This window comes from Lygodium microphyllum, chromosome 25, assembly GCF_053477565.2.
Source record: "Lygodium microphyllum isolate KBCC chromosome 25, Lygodium_microphyllum_v1.1.10, whole genome shotgun sequence".
Classification (NCBI taxonomy): Eukaryota; Viridiplantae; Streptophyta; class Polypodiopsida; order Schizaeales; family Lygodiaceae; genus Lygodium; species Lygodium microphyllum.
This window is the reverse complement of record NC_141159.1, coordinates 126404863-126422648: the sequence shown is the minus strand read 5'-3', so window position 1 is coordinate 126422648 and position 17786 is coordinate 126404863. Positions and strand designations below refer to the sequence as shown.

Genomic DNA, 17786 nt, shown 5'->3' with positions numbered 1-17786 from the left:
GGTAATCCAACTACCTTCACTAATAATGCTAAGAATCCATCTTCCATCTATTTGGAACAAATTAAACATAGATATAGATGTGATTTTAGACCTTGGATGCCTTGTTGAATGTTTTAAAACCATTGCTAATGGATAAGGAAACATCTCACACTCTGTCCTAGAAAATTAAAGATTCTTGTTACCTAAAACCTTCCCAAGATTTTTCTTGCCTTACGCCACAAAACTTGCTTAATACTTCCTTACATTGCTAATCAAGTATTTTGCTATGAAGAGCGATTCCTTTATGTTGGACGATATGGGTTTATTGGAAGTTGAGGTTTAAAAGTCCTCTGAATTTTTGGTCCTATGTGTCAAGAATCCTATGGTGGGGGGATTTGCTGGAGCTGTTGTGCCAAACACACATTGTATACACAAGAGAAAGCTCACTCAAGAACACAATAAGAGAGATAGAGGACAACACATTTTCTTGTTGGTTTTTTTCTTCTGCTTCAACATACTATACAATGTACACAAAGTATAGATAAGACACAACATAAAGGAAAGTGACCTACTAAGTCACACATAGTGCATAACTAACTATACTAAATCGATAGGCATTATAACTATGCCACCTATAGGTAAGTACAAAAAACTAAATATAATAAGTGATAAGTTAGTGGCCATGTGAAAATCATAATGACCACTAACCCATCTAGCCAGGCGCGGTCCATCATCAATGTCTACATGTTTGAGCTTGCCATCTAAACACTCCCCCTCAAGTTCGACTCTATCTCTACAACTCCAAGCTTCGAAACTTTTGAAGCTTATCTATACCCAATGCTTGTGTAAAAATGTCAACTATCTAATCCTGTGACATATACCAAATGAATCTCTCCTATAAGTACCTTCTCTCTCACAAAGTGGTATTGCACCTCAATGTGTTTTGTCATAGCATGGAACATAGGGTTCCTAGCTAGTTATATACTACTCATGTTGTCACAGTGAATGACACTCGGGGAGATCACTCATAAATATATGTATGTATCATGTGGGTTAAACATAAGGGATTTTTGAAATAACATTTTTACACATCCATATAAAAGAGTTACTTATAGATTAAATAGAAAAGTATTATGTTTTATTAAGGAAAAATTCACAAATAAGAATATTTATAAAGAGGCCTTGAACTCATGTAATATAGAGGGTATACATATAGTGAACTACCTGTGAAATGAAAACTGGACCATCGTCTTGCATATCCAAATCACTCAATAACTTTTGCAGCCATATCACCTCACATGCTACCATAGCAGCACCTCTATCCTCAACCTTTGTACTACTTGATAAAGCAACCCTAGGTTGCTTTTTGCTGCTCCATGTAATTATTGCACTGCCAAGGGAAAATATGAATCCACTAGTAGATCTTATGTCTGATACCCTATCAGCCCAATTTGCATCTGTGTATCCAAACACATCTACATCCTTACCTACCTCATAAAAAAGTTTATAATGTAAAGTGGACTTCACATACCTCAATGTGCATCTAATTGCATCCAAATGAGGCTTTTTAGGCATCTGCATAAATTTACTGACAAGGTCAACAACATAGCTCAAGTCTGGCCTTGTGATAGTCATGTAAACAAGACTCCCTAGTATCCTCCTAAACATAGTAGGCCTTCTACCCAATCCCCAACATCAGTACTCAACTTCACATTTTGCTCAAATGATACTGAAATAGGCTTACATGTTGTCATACCATACTTGGATAACATATCCAAGCCATACTGCCTTTGGGATAGCCATATACCATCATCATATTTGATCACCTCAATACCTCAGAGGGGGGGGGATCACTCATAAATATATGTATATATAACGTGAGTTCAAGATAGGAGCTTTTTAAAACACCATTTTTATACAATTTTTACATACAGAAGGGTGTCATATAAATGTGTTACTTACAGATTGAATAGAAAAGGGTTGTGTTTTATTTTTAAAAAAATCACAGATTAGGATATTTATAAATAGGCCACGAACGCACATTATATGGAGGATATATATATAGTGAACCCCCCGATCTCAATATGAAGAAAGTATCTCAACTCACCCAAATTCTTCATCTAAACTTCTTCTTCAAGAAGTCCTTAACTTCATCAATCCCATTGTTAGTGTCACTTGTAATAATGAAATGATATACATAAATGAATATGATGATCAAACCTACATCTCTCCTTTTCACATAAAGTGAGTGATTGGTATAAGGATATAAAAGCTAATATTGACAAGATACTCTCCAATCTTGTCAGACCATGCTCTAGGTACTTACATCAGTCCATAGAGTGCCTTATTTAACATGCACACATATGTGTGTTGAGAGTTATGTAATCACACCCATGTAATAGCCGTTTTGTATAGAGTAGTAGGGCAAGACTCATATAGTTTGCTAGAGAAGGATGCATGAATCCCATAAGTACAGTGAAGAAAAATGGAACCATCATGATTCTTATCATCAATGACAGAATACCATTGTACATTTTCCTTTCATTCATAGTCAATATCATACTCAAGATTATGTTTATAATTCCAAGCTTTCATCTTGGAACCTAATTCACTTGAGTAATAGACAGTTCTTCTTGTCTATGTCATCATGAACATTGTCTAAGTTGGTGTTCCATACTCCATAGCCATGTTGTAGATCCATGCATTATCAACATGGTATCAGAGCCATGGTGAGCATTGCTAAGATAATAAAAATCTTCCTTTAGCTCCACTTCATCTATGGTGAGCTCATTTTCAGCTAATGAATACATTTCTCATTCCAACTTCACTCTTTTCTTCATGGCAACTATACCCATCCTGCACATGCCCTACTTTGGAGCTTTCATATCTCTCAAACTAGGGCATATCTCATTAAAATTCCTTCTATGGAACTCTTGTTCTACTCAAGAGGTAACTTCCCATTGCTTCAAACACCAACATTTCCCTTCTTTGACCTAGCATTGCACAAGTTCGTCATCACTACCTATTTTGTACATACGTCATTTGTAGGGCATGCTCTCACTGCACATGTGATTTCCATCGAGATCATAGGGATTTGGAAGCTCCATATCTAAGCTCTCTCCCTCTCAAAGGGATTGCTCTCACTGCACATGTGATTTCCATTGAGATCATAGGGCTTTGGAAGCTCCATATCTAAGCTCTCTCTCACTCAAAGGGCTTCCAAAATGGTCATCTCTATGAGCTGCAATTAGTGAAAAACTAGGCCCTTGTCCTAAAATGCTAAATAGGAAACCGTAGCCGTTTCGCTTGAAGCTTATAGAACACTACATTTTCTTACTCCTACCACTTGAATCAAGTGCTTGCCACTTTGATATGTTGATTTAGTAAGTTTTCAACAATATTTTCTTATCAAATCAGCAAGGGAAGGAAGAAATCAAGCTCAAAATCAACATCAAGTGCTTCAACTACATAATATCTCTTGATACTACCTACTGTTGATTAACACTAATCTTCTTGTGTCTTTTGGCACATTTAAAGACTAACTCTATTAATGATTAAATCTTAGATTTGAACATGATTCTTGTTCATGTCAATGACAAAGAAAGAAGGTCTTAATGTGGAAGCTCCTTAACTTGAAGAAGAATAATAATATGACTCTTAACACTCATTTACTCTACATGGAAGACTTGTGTGCTCTACTTGCAGGAAGACATTGAGTTTCCTACATTCAAGTGCAATCAATGATTTCATTTCAAGATTTTGAAGACATTCCAGCTGCCTTGGTCCTCATGAATATCTCAAAGATGGTGGTACCTTTGCTTGAGGGGGACATGAAGACTAATGCAAGCCAAGATGCAAGAAAAGTCAATGAAGAAGACCAAAAATACCATAAAGAAGAAGGCCAAGAAAAAGAAGACCATGAAGAAAAAAGAGCATAGTCAAAAGCAAAGTGGACTACATCAAAGGAGAGGACAAAGAAAAGAATATATATTATGCCTACCATGACATATCTGATGAAGAAACCACATGGGCATGCTAGTCCTTGTCTCCACTTTTTACTAGAGATTTTATAATGTGTACTTGCCATTAATGATCCTTTTATAAGCCTTGTAAACTCCTCATGTAGCCTTTGCATAATAGCATGTACACACTTAATGATGCCTTGTAATATTCCTGGACATTTGCCATATTTGGGTGTATCCACACTTAGTAGGATGTTTTCTTCTTTCTGAAATAGCCTCCAGATGCTTCACCTATTCATGGTATATCCACACTTAGCAAGGTTCTACTCATGACAACCTCTGTACACTTAGTGCTTTCTTTATGGTTGTGATTGAGGAGGGGTGTTGAGAGTTATGCAATCACACCCATGTGAGAGCCTCTTTGTATGGAGTAGTAGAGCAAGACTCATATAGTTTACTAGAGAAGGATACATGAAATGCAGGATGCTTGAATCCCATAAGCACTATTGAGAAAAAGGAAACCATCATGATCCTATAAGGTATCATACTTTCTTATCATTCAATGATGGAATACAATTGTACATTGTCATTTCAATCATAATCAGTGTCATACTCAAGATTATGTTTATGAGTCCAAGCTTCCATGTTGAAACCTAATTCACTTGAGTAATAGAGTCAGTTCTTCTTATCTATGTCATCATGAACATTGTCTTGGTGTTCCATCTACCATAGCCATGCTTTAGATGCATGCATTATCAACAATGTGGGATGCTCTATATCCTCATAACGTGTTGGCTACTCCATATACGTCTCTTCTTGCAATTCACCATGTAAGAAGGCATTCTTAATATCCATTTTCTATAAGCTCCAAGCTTTGGTTTCTACCAAGCTAATCACGCATCTAATAGTTGTCATCCTAGCAACTGGACTGAATATCTCTTTATAATCTATGCCATATGTTTGAGTATAGCTGTTTGCAACTAGCCTAGTCTTATACCTACTAATTGAATCATGTCCATCATACTTGATTTTTAAATCCACTTACAACCAATAGCTTTCTTGCCCTTAGGCAAGGGTACCAAATTCCAAGTCATATTGGCTTCTAATGCAGCCATCTCCTCATCCATTGCGGCATCCCAATGAGCATGACCAATAGTATCCTCAAAACAAGTGGGCTCAACATCCTCAACTACCTTGACCATATAAGCATAATGGTGAGATACATAACCTTCAAAATCAATTCTTTTAATAGGGTATTTGATCCTGCTAGACCTATGTACCACTAGATCACTTAGTGGAAACTTTACATTACTATGTGCACTATGTAGACTTACTGTCCTAACTGAAGAAATACCAAGCTCATCATCCAAATTCTCTGAATTGCTAGAATCTCCATCAAATCCCAAATTACTAGTAGATGGATCATTACTATCCAACACTTTCTTCTTTCCTTTATCTTTACCTGCAACACTTGTAGATCCACCTGAAGATGTGGGACTACTTCTTAGTCTCCCAATCCAAGGGCTAACTATAGGTATAGTACCATTCTAGTCCACTAAGATTGCGATTCTTGCTTTCTTTCTGTACGTAACTATCATGATCATTATCATCATCTAATACATCACCAGTAGTTGCATACCGACTACTCATCTCATAAAAAATGATATCCTTGCTCATTCTTAACTCATCTGTGAGACAAAGTTATAACGATACCCTTTTTCCTCTGAAGAGTATCCAATAAAAATACGTTTTTAAGCCTTTGGATCAAGCTTCTTTTACAACTCATCTGACACATGAGCAGATGCAATACAACCAAACACTTTGAAGTGTGACACATCAAGCTTTTTGTCTATAAAGCATTTTTTGGGGTCATCCCATGAACTACAAATATGGGAGTTCTATTCATAATATAAACAATAGTATGAACAACTTCAAACCAAAAATATTTTGGCATATTTTTTTCAAACCTATCAGTGCCCATGTAACTTTTGTAATATTTTTATTTTTCTCTCTACAACCCCATTTTGCTGTGGGATATACATGCAAGTAAACTGTCCCTTTATCCCACGAGACCTCAAGAAGCCACTAAACTCATTAGAGAGGTACTCTCCCCCTACATCTTATATCAACACTGAACTTTTAAACTTGGTTTTGTTTCAACAACCACCTTGAAAGATTTGAAGTACTTAAATACTTCACTCTTTTCTGTCATAAAGTATATCCATAGCTTCCTTGAACAATCATCAATAAATGTAACAAAGTATCTATTTGCTAACATATTTGTCATGTGAAAAGGGTTGTCTTGCTTGCTTATGAAATTGGCATACTTCACAAAATTTATGAAATTCTGCAACTCTAAAAGTAGGCAACCTTGTAACCAACCCTTTGGACTACATTTTGGACTACATCAATTTCAGCCTTTGTACATTTGCATGTCCAATATGTTTATGCTATATTTCAATGTCTACAACCACTTCTTTTTCTTTAGCATATATAATAGCATTCATTGCATGATTTCCAATATCTAAAGTGAACATGGGGCCAACTCTACTTCCTTTTGTGAAAAACTTACACTTATTATTAAAGTCTTCTACAAAATAACCTTTTGCATTAAATGGAATCTATAGTCCTTGATCTATCATTTGGCCAATAGATACTAAGTTATTTGCTATTGATGGAATATGTAATACATCTGGTAGATCTTTGACTGGCCATCTTTAAGGATAAGGCAAGAAAGCTGCGTGTCCTTGATATACCATCTTCTTCATGGTTCTTGACCTTTGGTAGTCTAACTACGGCCCACACAATGGACATGCATGATAACTTGAGGTAACAAGACCTGTGCCAACATCTCTATCCACTAAATACAAACCTGAAAGAGCTATGATATATATTACCAATGAGAATAGAAGCCTACTTACCTGAGCACTCCCTAAATCTCGGAAAGTCATGCATGATCCACATGAGAATGGCTCAAATATTAGCGGACCGTCGACCATCGCGCTTGCTCATATCTTCCATGGCGACCCCCTTCTCCCACAAAATCTCAAGCTCATTGACTAATGGATGAAAATACACATCCATATTCTTGACTTTGTAGTGGCCAGGAAAGAGCAAGCGAAGGATGAGATGTCCTTTCTTCATAGAAAGCCATGGAGGGATGTTGTACTTAATAAGGACTACATGCCACACACTGTAAGAAGTTGAGCGTAGACCGAATGGATTCATGCCATCCATAGCAAGGTTGAGCTGAAGATTCCTTGGCTCTTGGGCAAAGCTTGGAAAGGTAGAGTCAATGTAACTCCATGCTCGTGAATCTATTGATATTCGTTGGACTCCATTTGTGGATTTATTCTGTGCATTCCACGTTGTCAAACTTGCCATGCCGGATGTACGAAATATGTGATGTATACAGGGGATAAGCAGAAAGTGTCAAAGAACTTTTTGAAAGGGTTTGCCCTTGCAAGTCCTGATGATACCTGTGAGCACCACACTTTGGACATGTCTCCATAGTCTTGTATTCTCCTTCAAACAGTACGCAATCATTGATACATGCATGGATGCTGTTGTAGTCTATGCCAAGCTTTCATAAAACATGTTGTGCATCATCACGAGACTCATGCATGGTATTTGCAAGTGGTAACATATGATACTTTAGTAACTTGAAAAAAATCATAAAACACCTTGAAAAAGAAATTTTTAAAAAATGATGGTGCCGAAAAGAAATCAATGAAGCATATGTAGAAGGTACCTAAATAACTCAGTCATACTCTCATCGCTCCACCTGCATTTTTCTTACACACTTAGGAGTGCAAGCAGTGTCTTCAGGCGAGATACTCGGCATCCATTATATAATGGTATGGATGCTTTCTCTCTAAGAGGATTTGATGTCTCAATATCCATGGGCATCAATGCATTGATCATTGCCTCCATCTCAGGCTCTAAGATTGTAGGAAAGTCTGGAAGGCTACCTATCTCCTCTCGTATTGATAGTATAGATTGGATAGTACCTTTTAAGTGGTGGATTGGCTCAAGACCTCCATCCATCTCACGCCCACGAACTCTTCTAACTGGCCGCAAAGGGTACACTTCTTCTTGGGATGAGACGTCACCTCCATGTAATAAATTTTACTATCACATCCAATGTTTTTGTATATGATATTCAATTAGTTTACAATACAATGCATAATTGATATGCACTTTTCTTACTATTTGCTCAAAATCTAAGATCGCCTCATCAATGATCTCTGATATACACCCTTAACAATATATATATATATATATATATATATATATATATATATATATCTACTATTAGTACTACCACCACCTTTCTCTCTCTCTCTCTCTCTCTCCCTACTATTACCACTACTACTACTAGTACTCACCTTCTCGAACACACCAAAGGGACACCTTTAACAAAACCTCTGTGTGTGTGTGTGTGTGTGTGTGTGTCTTCTACTACTACTACTACTACTACTACAAAAAAACAAGAAAGAAGAAACTAAAAGAACTACTACTACTACTACTAAGAAAAGAAGAAATTAAAGAACAAGATATTATCCTCTCTTTGTTTTTTATCCATTCATTCTCCTCTCTCCCTTTCTCTCTCGTTCCTTCTTTCTTTTTCTCTCTTCCTCTTCCTCTCTGATTTCTTCTCTTTCTCTCTTAGTACACATCATTTTTAACAAAAACAAGCAAAAGAAAAAGGTAAAAAACAAAAACAAACCAAGGGGGAGCAATGCACACACCGTAAAGGTCCGAGGATGGATTCGACGGCTCCTCTTTGTGATGGAGGCTCCTTTTCACCTTTTGTGCACTTTCCCCTCTTCTTCGCAAACGGTGGCGGCGGCGGTGAGAAGCTCTCCTTCTCCCTCTTTCTCTCTTTCTCACCCTCTCCCTCTCAAATGCACGATGCAATTCACTCTCTCTTTTGCTCCCTCTTTCGCTCTTTCACGCAAAATGCTGCGCTTGGGTTTTGGCCCACTTTTTTTCGTCTGAGCACTCTCGCTCTTTGTATCGCATTTGCGTAAATAGTGACACCGCTAATTTATGTTAGAAATGGCCGTCACTATTCTCCTATATCCTTATAGTGGTTGTAATCTTGAAAGGACAAGAGTGCCAACCAATATCCTACCATTGAGTACTCTTCAAGGCCAAAAGCAATAAATCTACATTGGAACCTATAGAATCCTCAAAGTACATTTGCATACTTTAATATGAGCAAATACTAAACTTGTAGATAAATATATACTTTTTTCTATAACTTTAAAGACTACAACAATGGAATGAAAAGGTAGCATTGCTCCAATATTATAGACTTCCACATATAACAGACACACTATGAATGTTAGACATCAACATCTAAGAGAAAAGACATCGGATATAGGGTAGAGTGGTAACTTATGATAAGAAGAATCATCTTAAAGTATATTCATAACACAATCAAGATAATTCAAATTCTATGTGCTCATAGCCTTTAAGGAATTAGTAGACATCAAGAATTTTTTTTTCTTGAAGCTCAAAGGACTCCTTGGTTTGGTACTACTACTTGATCATCATCAATAATTTTAAGTACTTGATGAGTTGCAACTTGTATAAATTAGGCCCTTGGTACCCGAGGATATGATGTGGTCCACAATATCTTGGACTTAGCTTCTTGAATTCTTCTAATGATGATAGATAGCTCTTCTTCTAGTAGACATAGAGAAAAACCATGTCTCCTTTCTTAAAGATCTCTTTTTCCCTCCTAGATCAACATAGGCTTTTTATCGATCCTTGGTTTCTTGTATATTTGTCCAACAACCTTAACTTGTTAATCCATTTCTTCCAACATCTTCCTATAGGCTTCCACCTTTATGGAAGGTTCCAAAAAGTTGAGTGATTTGAGAAATTATCATCCATACAAAGCTTCGAAAGTGGTAATTTTGATGCTTTGATGATAAGAAGCATTGTACGAAAACTCTAATAAAGGTAGATATTGCAAACACCATTTAGGTTCTCTACAATAGTATGAATTCAATGAGTTGATTTGCCCACTTTGTCTAGCCACTAAATTAGGGTGGTAAGCTATATTGAAGCAAAGTTGGGTCTCAATTACTTCAAATTGGCTCTTCCAAAATCAACAAGTTAATAGGAAATTGTGATAATTCGTGATCCTTATTGGTGACCCATGGAGTCTAAAAATCTCCTTTACAAAAGGTGATGCAACCTTGATACAAAGAAGATAGGCCACTTTTTTCAGCATATCCACAATCACTATGATAGGGTTAGATTGTCCTTTAACTAAGGGTAATCCAACTAGATACTAATGATGAGCTCCCATTTCTTCTAAGGGATGTCAAGTGGTTGGATCTTGCCCAACATCTTGACATGCTCAGCTTTCACCCATAGCTTTCATCCATTGACAACACACACATTAACATACTTGAGTACATCACCACTTAGCTTTCCCCAATGATATCTCTTTCTTATGGGTAAAGCAAGTTAGTATATCCAAGTGTATCTATAACTTGAGAGTGTGAATCATTGCTGCTATAATAGCTCCAAGTCATTTGTAGCATAATTTTTCTCATGTGCTTTCAACTTTGTTGAAGGGTATGTTATTGGGGATGACCCTCATAGACAAGTATACAACCCAATGCTAGATAGCTAGCATCCATCACAACCTTAGACACTTGGTTTAGGTTAGGGAGATTTAAGAAAAAATTTGGCACATGGACTTGTTTGAGCTTCTCAAAGCTAGATTTCTCAATTGGGATCTACAAAATATAAGTTTGCTTCTTGACCTAATTGGTGAGAAGCACAACTATCAAGGCATACTTGATAAAAAATCTTATATACTATTCACTTAAGCCCAAAAATATTTGTACTTATGTGACTGGTTTCAAAGGCAACCACTCTTGCAAATCTTTGACCTTGGCTAGGTCTACTACATTTTCCTTCTCGCTTAGTATAAATCGAATGTACTATATCTACTTCTTAAAGAACATGCAATTTCTTGTCTTAGCAAAGAAATTGTGCATTCTAAATGTTTCAAGAACAATTTTGATTTTTCCTTGATGGTCTTGTTCTTCATTGGAATGAGGTAGGATATCATGAAAGAAGACTAGGATGAACTAGAGGGAAAGTGTATGTGTCTATATGCATGCATTTGTAAGAAAGAATTTGTGGGTGAGACTGAGGGACTTGAGAGGACACTTTTCTGCATTATCTTCTCCTCATCCTTCTTTTGTCTCCTCTTATCTTGGTTATGGAGCTTCTTGATGTAGATGTGCAAGCACTGGAGTGGTGACTTCAAACACACACCATTCCAATTGTAAGCCAACTACAAGATTTCAACCTTTTGAGCTACGAAGTGAGAAGGTAAGTAGGTAAGAGTGCTAAATCCTTTATCACTTTTCACACTAGATATCAAAGGAAAAAGATCTAGCTGGGAATAGTTTCCTTGGTATGTGCTAGCAAGATTTATACATATTAGTACAAAACATCCAACGGTAGCAATAATATGGGTGTACACACATAGCACGCATAAATATACACAAATATATCATAAGCATTTGCCATCATCACCACCACCACCACCACCACTTGGAAGTTTTGTAAGTGCATGTGCCTTTTTCTTTTAAAGAGCTACAAAGTCAATCTTTGTATATCTATGTAGTGTAGAAATAGTACCCAATTAACCATCCATTAAAAGAGCTAGCTTCATCAGGCTAACACACACACTATATGTAAAATCCATCATTCATCGTGTCTTGTTTGATCTTTTAGTACTAATCCACTAATGATAAATTTATACAACTATTCAATGTAATAGTCCTTATAGCCAATATTATACCAATTAATTTTTTTTTATAAAACTTCAATATGTTGGTAATATTCACTTTAGCATGAGACAGAGTTTCAACATATAGTGATAAGCTTCATATTAAGGATTTCTAGAAGTAGGGCCAATTTTAAAACTTCTAGAGTTCATGACTTGGGTATAAGAGTTTGCAATTTTCAAAGATTTATCTTGAGTTTCTCCATTCAAAGTCTTTTCATGATTTTGAAACCACTTTTAGAGTCTCAAGGAGATTCTGTGCGGAGATATAATAACAAAAGACATTAATAATAACTTAAAAACTAGACATGGGTAGTTCACAAAGCTAACTTGCACTAAAGTACAAATACACATTGAGTGCTTTATGAAATTGAAAAGTGAGAAGATGATTGTAATCTTGAGATTATTGTAGTATGAGCTCATTATTCAACTTTGGTTTGTATCTAATACGGTGAAAACATGCTGATGAAATAATGACTGCATACCTTTTAGGGACAAAGGAATGCCATTATTGTGTCCCTTCTTGATGGTAAGTAATGGATCAATAAGACTTTGATGTGAAAAAACTAAAAAATAGTGCATGGTTTATCCTATCTACAAATACTTTATCCAAAGACGATGGCTAGAATGATGATCAATAGCCTATTAAAGGATTGCATGACAAGCACTACCATGCTAAGACTTCACAAAAATCTATAGCTCATGTGCTAGCCCACTTTCAGCCATACAAAGGTTCCAATGGCATACTAGGTAGAACTTGACGAGATGCAACCCATGATAGGGTTATCCTTTTGTCCAATTTTATATCACATCTCAATATGAGTTCTTGATAGTAGCATTAGAGCATGTATGGAGGTGGAAGAGTATAAGATAGGGATATCACTTGTCTCATTTCACACCAATTGCACACCAATGCTCGCAACATCATTTGCATCCAAAATGACTTTGCTGTCTCATCAAAGTCTAACATCTACCCTTTGCAGTCTTAGAAAAACATGATTGTGAGGCCACAAGTACTTGGAAGTAATCTACGATTCAAACTGAGTTTATACCTACCTCCACCACAATGAAGCCATATAAAACTCAATGTGATAACACTTATTATATTGAAGATAATAAAACACTTTCTCCTTGATAGGCTTGTTACTTGTTGGTAGATCATGGTTGCTACATACCTATCCTCTATGTTGCGATTTTGTAAAGCTGGATATGGTGAGACTAATTAGCAATAGTCAAGTTACACTCCACTCCAATAATGATGACTAGTCAAACACCAACCACAAGATAGGTTTGGTTGGAGTAATAAATTAGTTTTACATGCTTAAACCCCCTACTTGGTTCCCATAAAAGGCATTCACTCAAGTTTTTAACTAGAGTCAGTGCAACCATGTGTATGAAGCTTTATGTCTACTCTAGAAAAGAAGGAGATTGCACAACTCAAGTGTTGGATGTTTAAAAATACTCAGACCTGCTATGGAAACAATATGACATAGCTTAATAGAAACAAAAAGCAAGAATATGCAAATAAGACATTCCTACATGATTACACTTAGCCGGCACTAACTAAACAAAGTTTACAAGCATATGCATGTTGAGTCGATGGTAACACCCAAAATGTTTTCATGTCCATTAATTGAAAAGTGCTCAACTGAGGAGAACTTTTGTGTAGCAAGCCATCAAGAGAGAAAATTGAGAGTCAAGGTGGTTCTAAATTGGACATACAACTTACAACATTAGGTATGGTTTCCTTATTGTAGAAAAATGCTCAATCTTATAATGTCGGAGACTAACATATCAAGCCCATTTGCTCATGAATAGAGCCCTTGAAAAGTTATGCATATATTGACATAGAAAACCAATATATTAGCACCGTGGGCATACCACTAGGATCTTAAATAGAGGCTTGATGATTTGCTACAAATTCTTGTTAAAGCCATTCTTAATTGGTGGCTCTATGTGTTGATTAACTTGATGGAGTTAGATGAACTATTATCTATCATCTACTAGAGCTGCACTATCTTAATCTTAAAAATGAACCCCATATCTATCAAGGTAGTGTAGCCTCATGAGTACTTTGTAGACATGACACTCCATTTTGATATTGAATTCATGCAATGTTGTCAAGGCTCAACTTATGCAATACTATGTGAACAAACATGGAGGCTCAATTTTAAGTTCGAGTATCATGCAAAATGGTTCACTCAACTAGATTTGCACTATCTTAAGACTAGATGTGGGTCTCAAACAACCGGTTCAGTATTAGGTAACATTATTTGTTGAATTTAAATGGAGATGAGGTTGTATTTGAAATAGGGATGGCTTAGAACCTTGTTGAAGTCAACCTCAATTGTGCTATGTTAGTGAAGAGAAGGCTCAGCTTTAAGGTCATGTCTCATGTAACACTACTAACTTCAATGTAATGGACATGAGGCTCAACTTGGAACTTGAGTCTCATGAAATGCTATTGCCTTAATTTTTGAACTTCATATCACCTTGTGTTCTTATCCCTTTAACGTCAAGTTCAATGTGCAAAATTTTCAAATTTATTCATGTTTTCTCTCACAAACCCAAGCTTACATTTCAAGGACCTAAGCTCAAAGCATGAATATCTAATATATGAGCCATCTCTCTCTCTCTCTCTCTCTCTCTCTCTCTCTAGATATTATACATACTTGATGGCCCTTTTTATGTGTAACTATGTCTATGTGGATTGGATTCTCATGTTGAAAAGTGGTTTGAAGAAGAGGAGGAGCATGAATATTAGGAGGAACAAAACAATGAGAAATAGAAGAGAAGGTGCCAAGTTCTTCCAAAATCAACAAGTAAATAGAGAATCAAGATCACGAATGATCCTCTTTGGTAACCCATGGAGTCTAAAAGCGTATCCATAATCATCAACATAGGGTAAATAATATCCTTGAACTCGGCGTAACCCAACTACAAAATCCATATTGATGAACTCCCATTTCTTCTGAGGGATGTCAAGCAACTAGAGGTTTCCAAACATTTTGACATGCTTAGCTTTAACCCGTGGGAAGTTTAAACATTTAGTAACATACTTGAATACATCACCCCTTAGCTTTTCCCAATGATAGCTCTTTGTTATGGCATTGAGCATCTTAGGATTGCCAAGTGTCTCCAAAACTTGAGAGGGGCATCTCTCTCTTTCTCTCTCTCACCCACTTGTACATATTATACATACTTGATGATCGTGTTTTATGTGTAATAACTATGTTTATGTGGATTGGGTTCTCATGTTGAGAAGCGCTTTGAAGAAGAGGAGGAGGAAGAAAATAACGAGAATTCAAAATGAAATAGAAGAAAAGGTGCCAGGTGGCTTGCAAATAATTTTGAGATTTTGGAAATATAGCAATGTCACCTACACGTCTAAAGGAATAAGGCTGGTTTATCAGGAAGTACTTAGCGTGTGGGATTAAACGTCTTGGTCCACATTGAAAAATGGCCAGAAGGACGCTGTTACTTTTTGGACGCTTTTCGCCTTTGAAAAGCGCCTACTGCGGGAGTGAAATTCACGGTCAGGACTCAGGTTTCGGGATGGAGTGTCGATTTATAATCGGGGTCGGGGAGGGGAGCAAATCAAACAGAGACGCACGACACCAGGCCTAACAGAAGAGAGCGAGAACCAACCAGCGATGGCGAGCACGAAGATGCTCCTACCAGCGACCCTTCTTTTTCTTGTTGCACTTACAACAGTCTCGGAGCAGGGCTGCGAGGCTGCCCAGCAGCAGCTACTACTCACAGCAAGGCGGCTGGGACCAAAACCAAACTCAATATCGACCGTAGAAACTAGATATTCGCAGCTAATATCGCAGGCGGCCGATCCGTCATCCTCATCTGCATCTGCGCCATGCCCCGCCTTCTCTCCCGTGTTGGCCTTCGGCGACTCCACCACCGACACCGGCAACAACCCAGGCTTGATCGCATCCAGCCTCCCCTACGGCTCCACCTTCTTCCACGAGGCCACGGGGCGCTGGAGCGACGGCAGGCTCATGGTGGACTTCCTGTGCCAGGCTCTCGGGGTGCCTTTGTTGCCCGCTCACCTGCGGCAGCAGCAGAATACGAGTACTAGTACTACGTCAGAAGCTGCACCGTCGATCGTGCAGAACGAGAACTTTGCGGTTGCGGGAGCCACGGCTCTAGACTTAGCCACTCTCCAGCAGCTCGCAGGCGTAAGCTCAAGCACTCCCGACTCTCTCGACGTCCAGGTGGGATGGTTCCTGGCGGACCTTGAAGCACCCAGTAGGCGCACCTCCGCGCCCGTCAATATGACCAACGCTCTGGTGTACATCGGCGAGATCGGGGGCAACGACTACAACTACGCTTGGTCTTCGCCGCAGCCCGACTCCTCCTCTGTCGCCGCCATGGTCCCTTCCGTGGTGCAGAAGGTGGCCCGCCAGCTGGAGGACCGCATACTCAACACAGGAGTCAAGAGAATGGTGGTGCAGGGGGAGTTCCCCATGGGCTGCATGGCCACGTATATGTCTCGGTTCTCCTCCTCCACGCACGACTCCCACGGTTGCATCGCCGACGTTAGCGCCGTGAGCGACCGGCACAACCAGCTCCTTACCGCCGCCCTCCACGACATCGCCTCCCGCCATCCTGGCGTAGAGATCGTCTACCTTGACACATCGGCTGCCTTCCTGCACGTGCTCGACCACGCCTCCGACTACGGGTTCACTAACACCCAAGGGGCCTGCTTCCCACGCTTCATGCCCAGCTCCTCCTTCAACCCAGTCAGCCCGTGCACTGACCCTAGCACCTTCATCAGCTGGGATGGGCTCCACCTCACAGACGCCATGTACGGGGCCATGATGGACCTTATGCTCAAAGACCCTGCCTTCTCCTCCCCCTCCCCCTCCCCCAGCTTCCTCACCACCGCAGCTGCCACTTGCGGTACTCATTGATCTCATGACCATGTACACGAAGTTACAGCACCACAGCTTCTGTTCTGCCCCTCTCGGCATGCAGAGCTGCTCTACTACATAATTGTCTTTTTTAAGAGTGGGAGCAAGTGCCGTCTCATATTGCGCACATATATATATATATATATTCCCAAGTTCTCATTAAATAATTGCAATCCGCCTTCCAGCTCTCTCTCTCTCTACCGACGTTTAAATCTCGACCATATGGGAGCTTCTCATGGATCTCTCAAGCTTTGCATGCAAGTGGCTATACATGGTAGTGCAAAATTACATGCACGAAATGTATCCTTCGGTGAACTTCGCCATTATTCCATTCCCATCAAAGCTGAGTGCTTTTCATATCCTAACATTGGCTGGTTCGCTAGTAGTAGTTTAGCATACAGTTTGCTAGATCCTCGCACAGAACTCCAATTGCATCATTGAAAAGCTTAACTTTGGCTTTAAGTGGTAAAGTATAATTGTTGGAATGAACTAATGGTGAAGTGTGTACACGTGTCAGATGTAAATGTGCTCTACATTGAATAGTTGCATGTGTGTGACTCTTCACATTCAAGCTACACCTATTATATTTGTCTCTATCATAATAATGAACACAACTATTATTCTGAGCATGCTTTGTCTGTGAGCAATGTCGATGCAGCGTTTTCACCCAAGGATCTCTAGGTGGTGTCGCTTTCTTTTGAAATGATTGGCGAGATAAACTTGACAGGTTTTATGTTCCACGTGCTGCGTATCATTCCCAGTCTGCTCTCGAATGAGCTCTTACTGCTGTCTTGAGCCTTTATTAGGCTATCTTTAGGCTTTTGTGAGCATGTTGGAATGATTCGCTCTTTTGATCATGCTGAATTTGGAGCAGATGATCAACCTATCAATGTTGGAAATGATGATGTTGCTTGCATCTAAAATGGTGGTCAAGGTTTTTTGCAAGCAATGAGGAGGATATTGCAACCCATATCCCTTACCTTTATACTGGAGATCAAGTTCAGGCTCCTCATTATAGGGGTGTTTTTGCCACATATGACAATGGTATTGGTTGTGGCCCTAATGCTATTACAAATGCTTCCAAATTGGTAAGTG

General features: G+C 38.6%; 1 protein-coding gene across 1 annotated transcript; it reads left to right on the top strand.

The window, feature by feature from the left end:
- The first annotated feature begins 15419 nt into the window (after window positions 1-15419).
- Window positions 15420-16691, top strand: LOC148014715 (GDSL esterase/lipase At3g48460-like). Its single transcript, XM_087666579.1, has one exon. The coding sequence runs from the start codon at window positions 15420-15422 to the stop codon at window positions 16689-16691; it is 1272 nt and encodes a 423-aa protein (XP_087522705.1).
- The last annotated feature ends 1095 nt before the right edge of the window (window positions 16692-17786 follow it).

Coding starts and splice junctions, on each gene's coding strand:
- LOC148014715 (XM_087666579.1), top strand. CDS start 15,420: ATGGCGAGCACGAAGATGCTCCTACCAGCGACCCTTCTTTTTCTTGTT.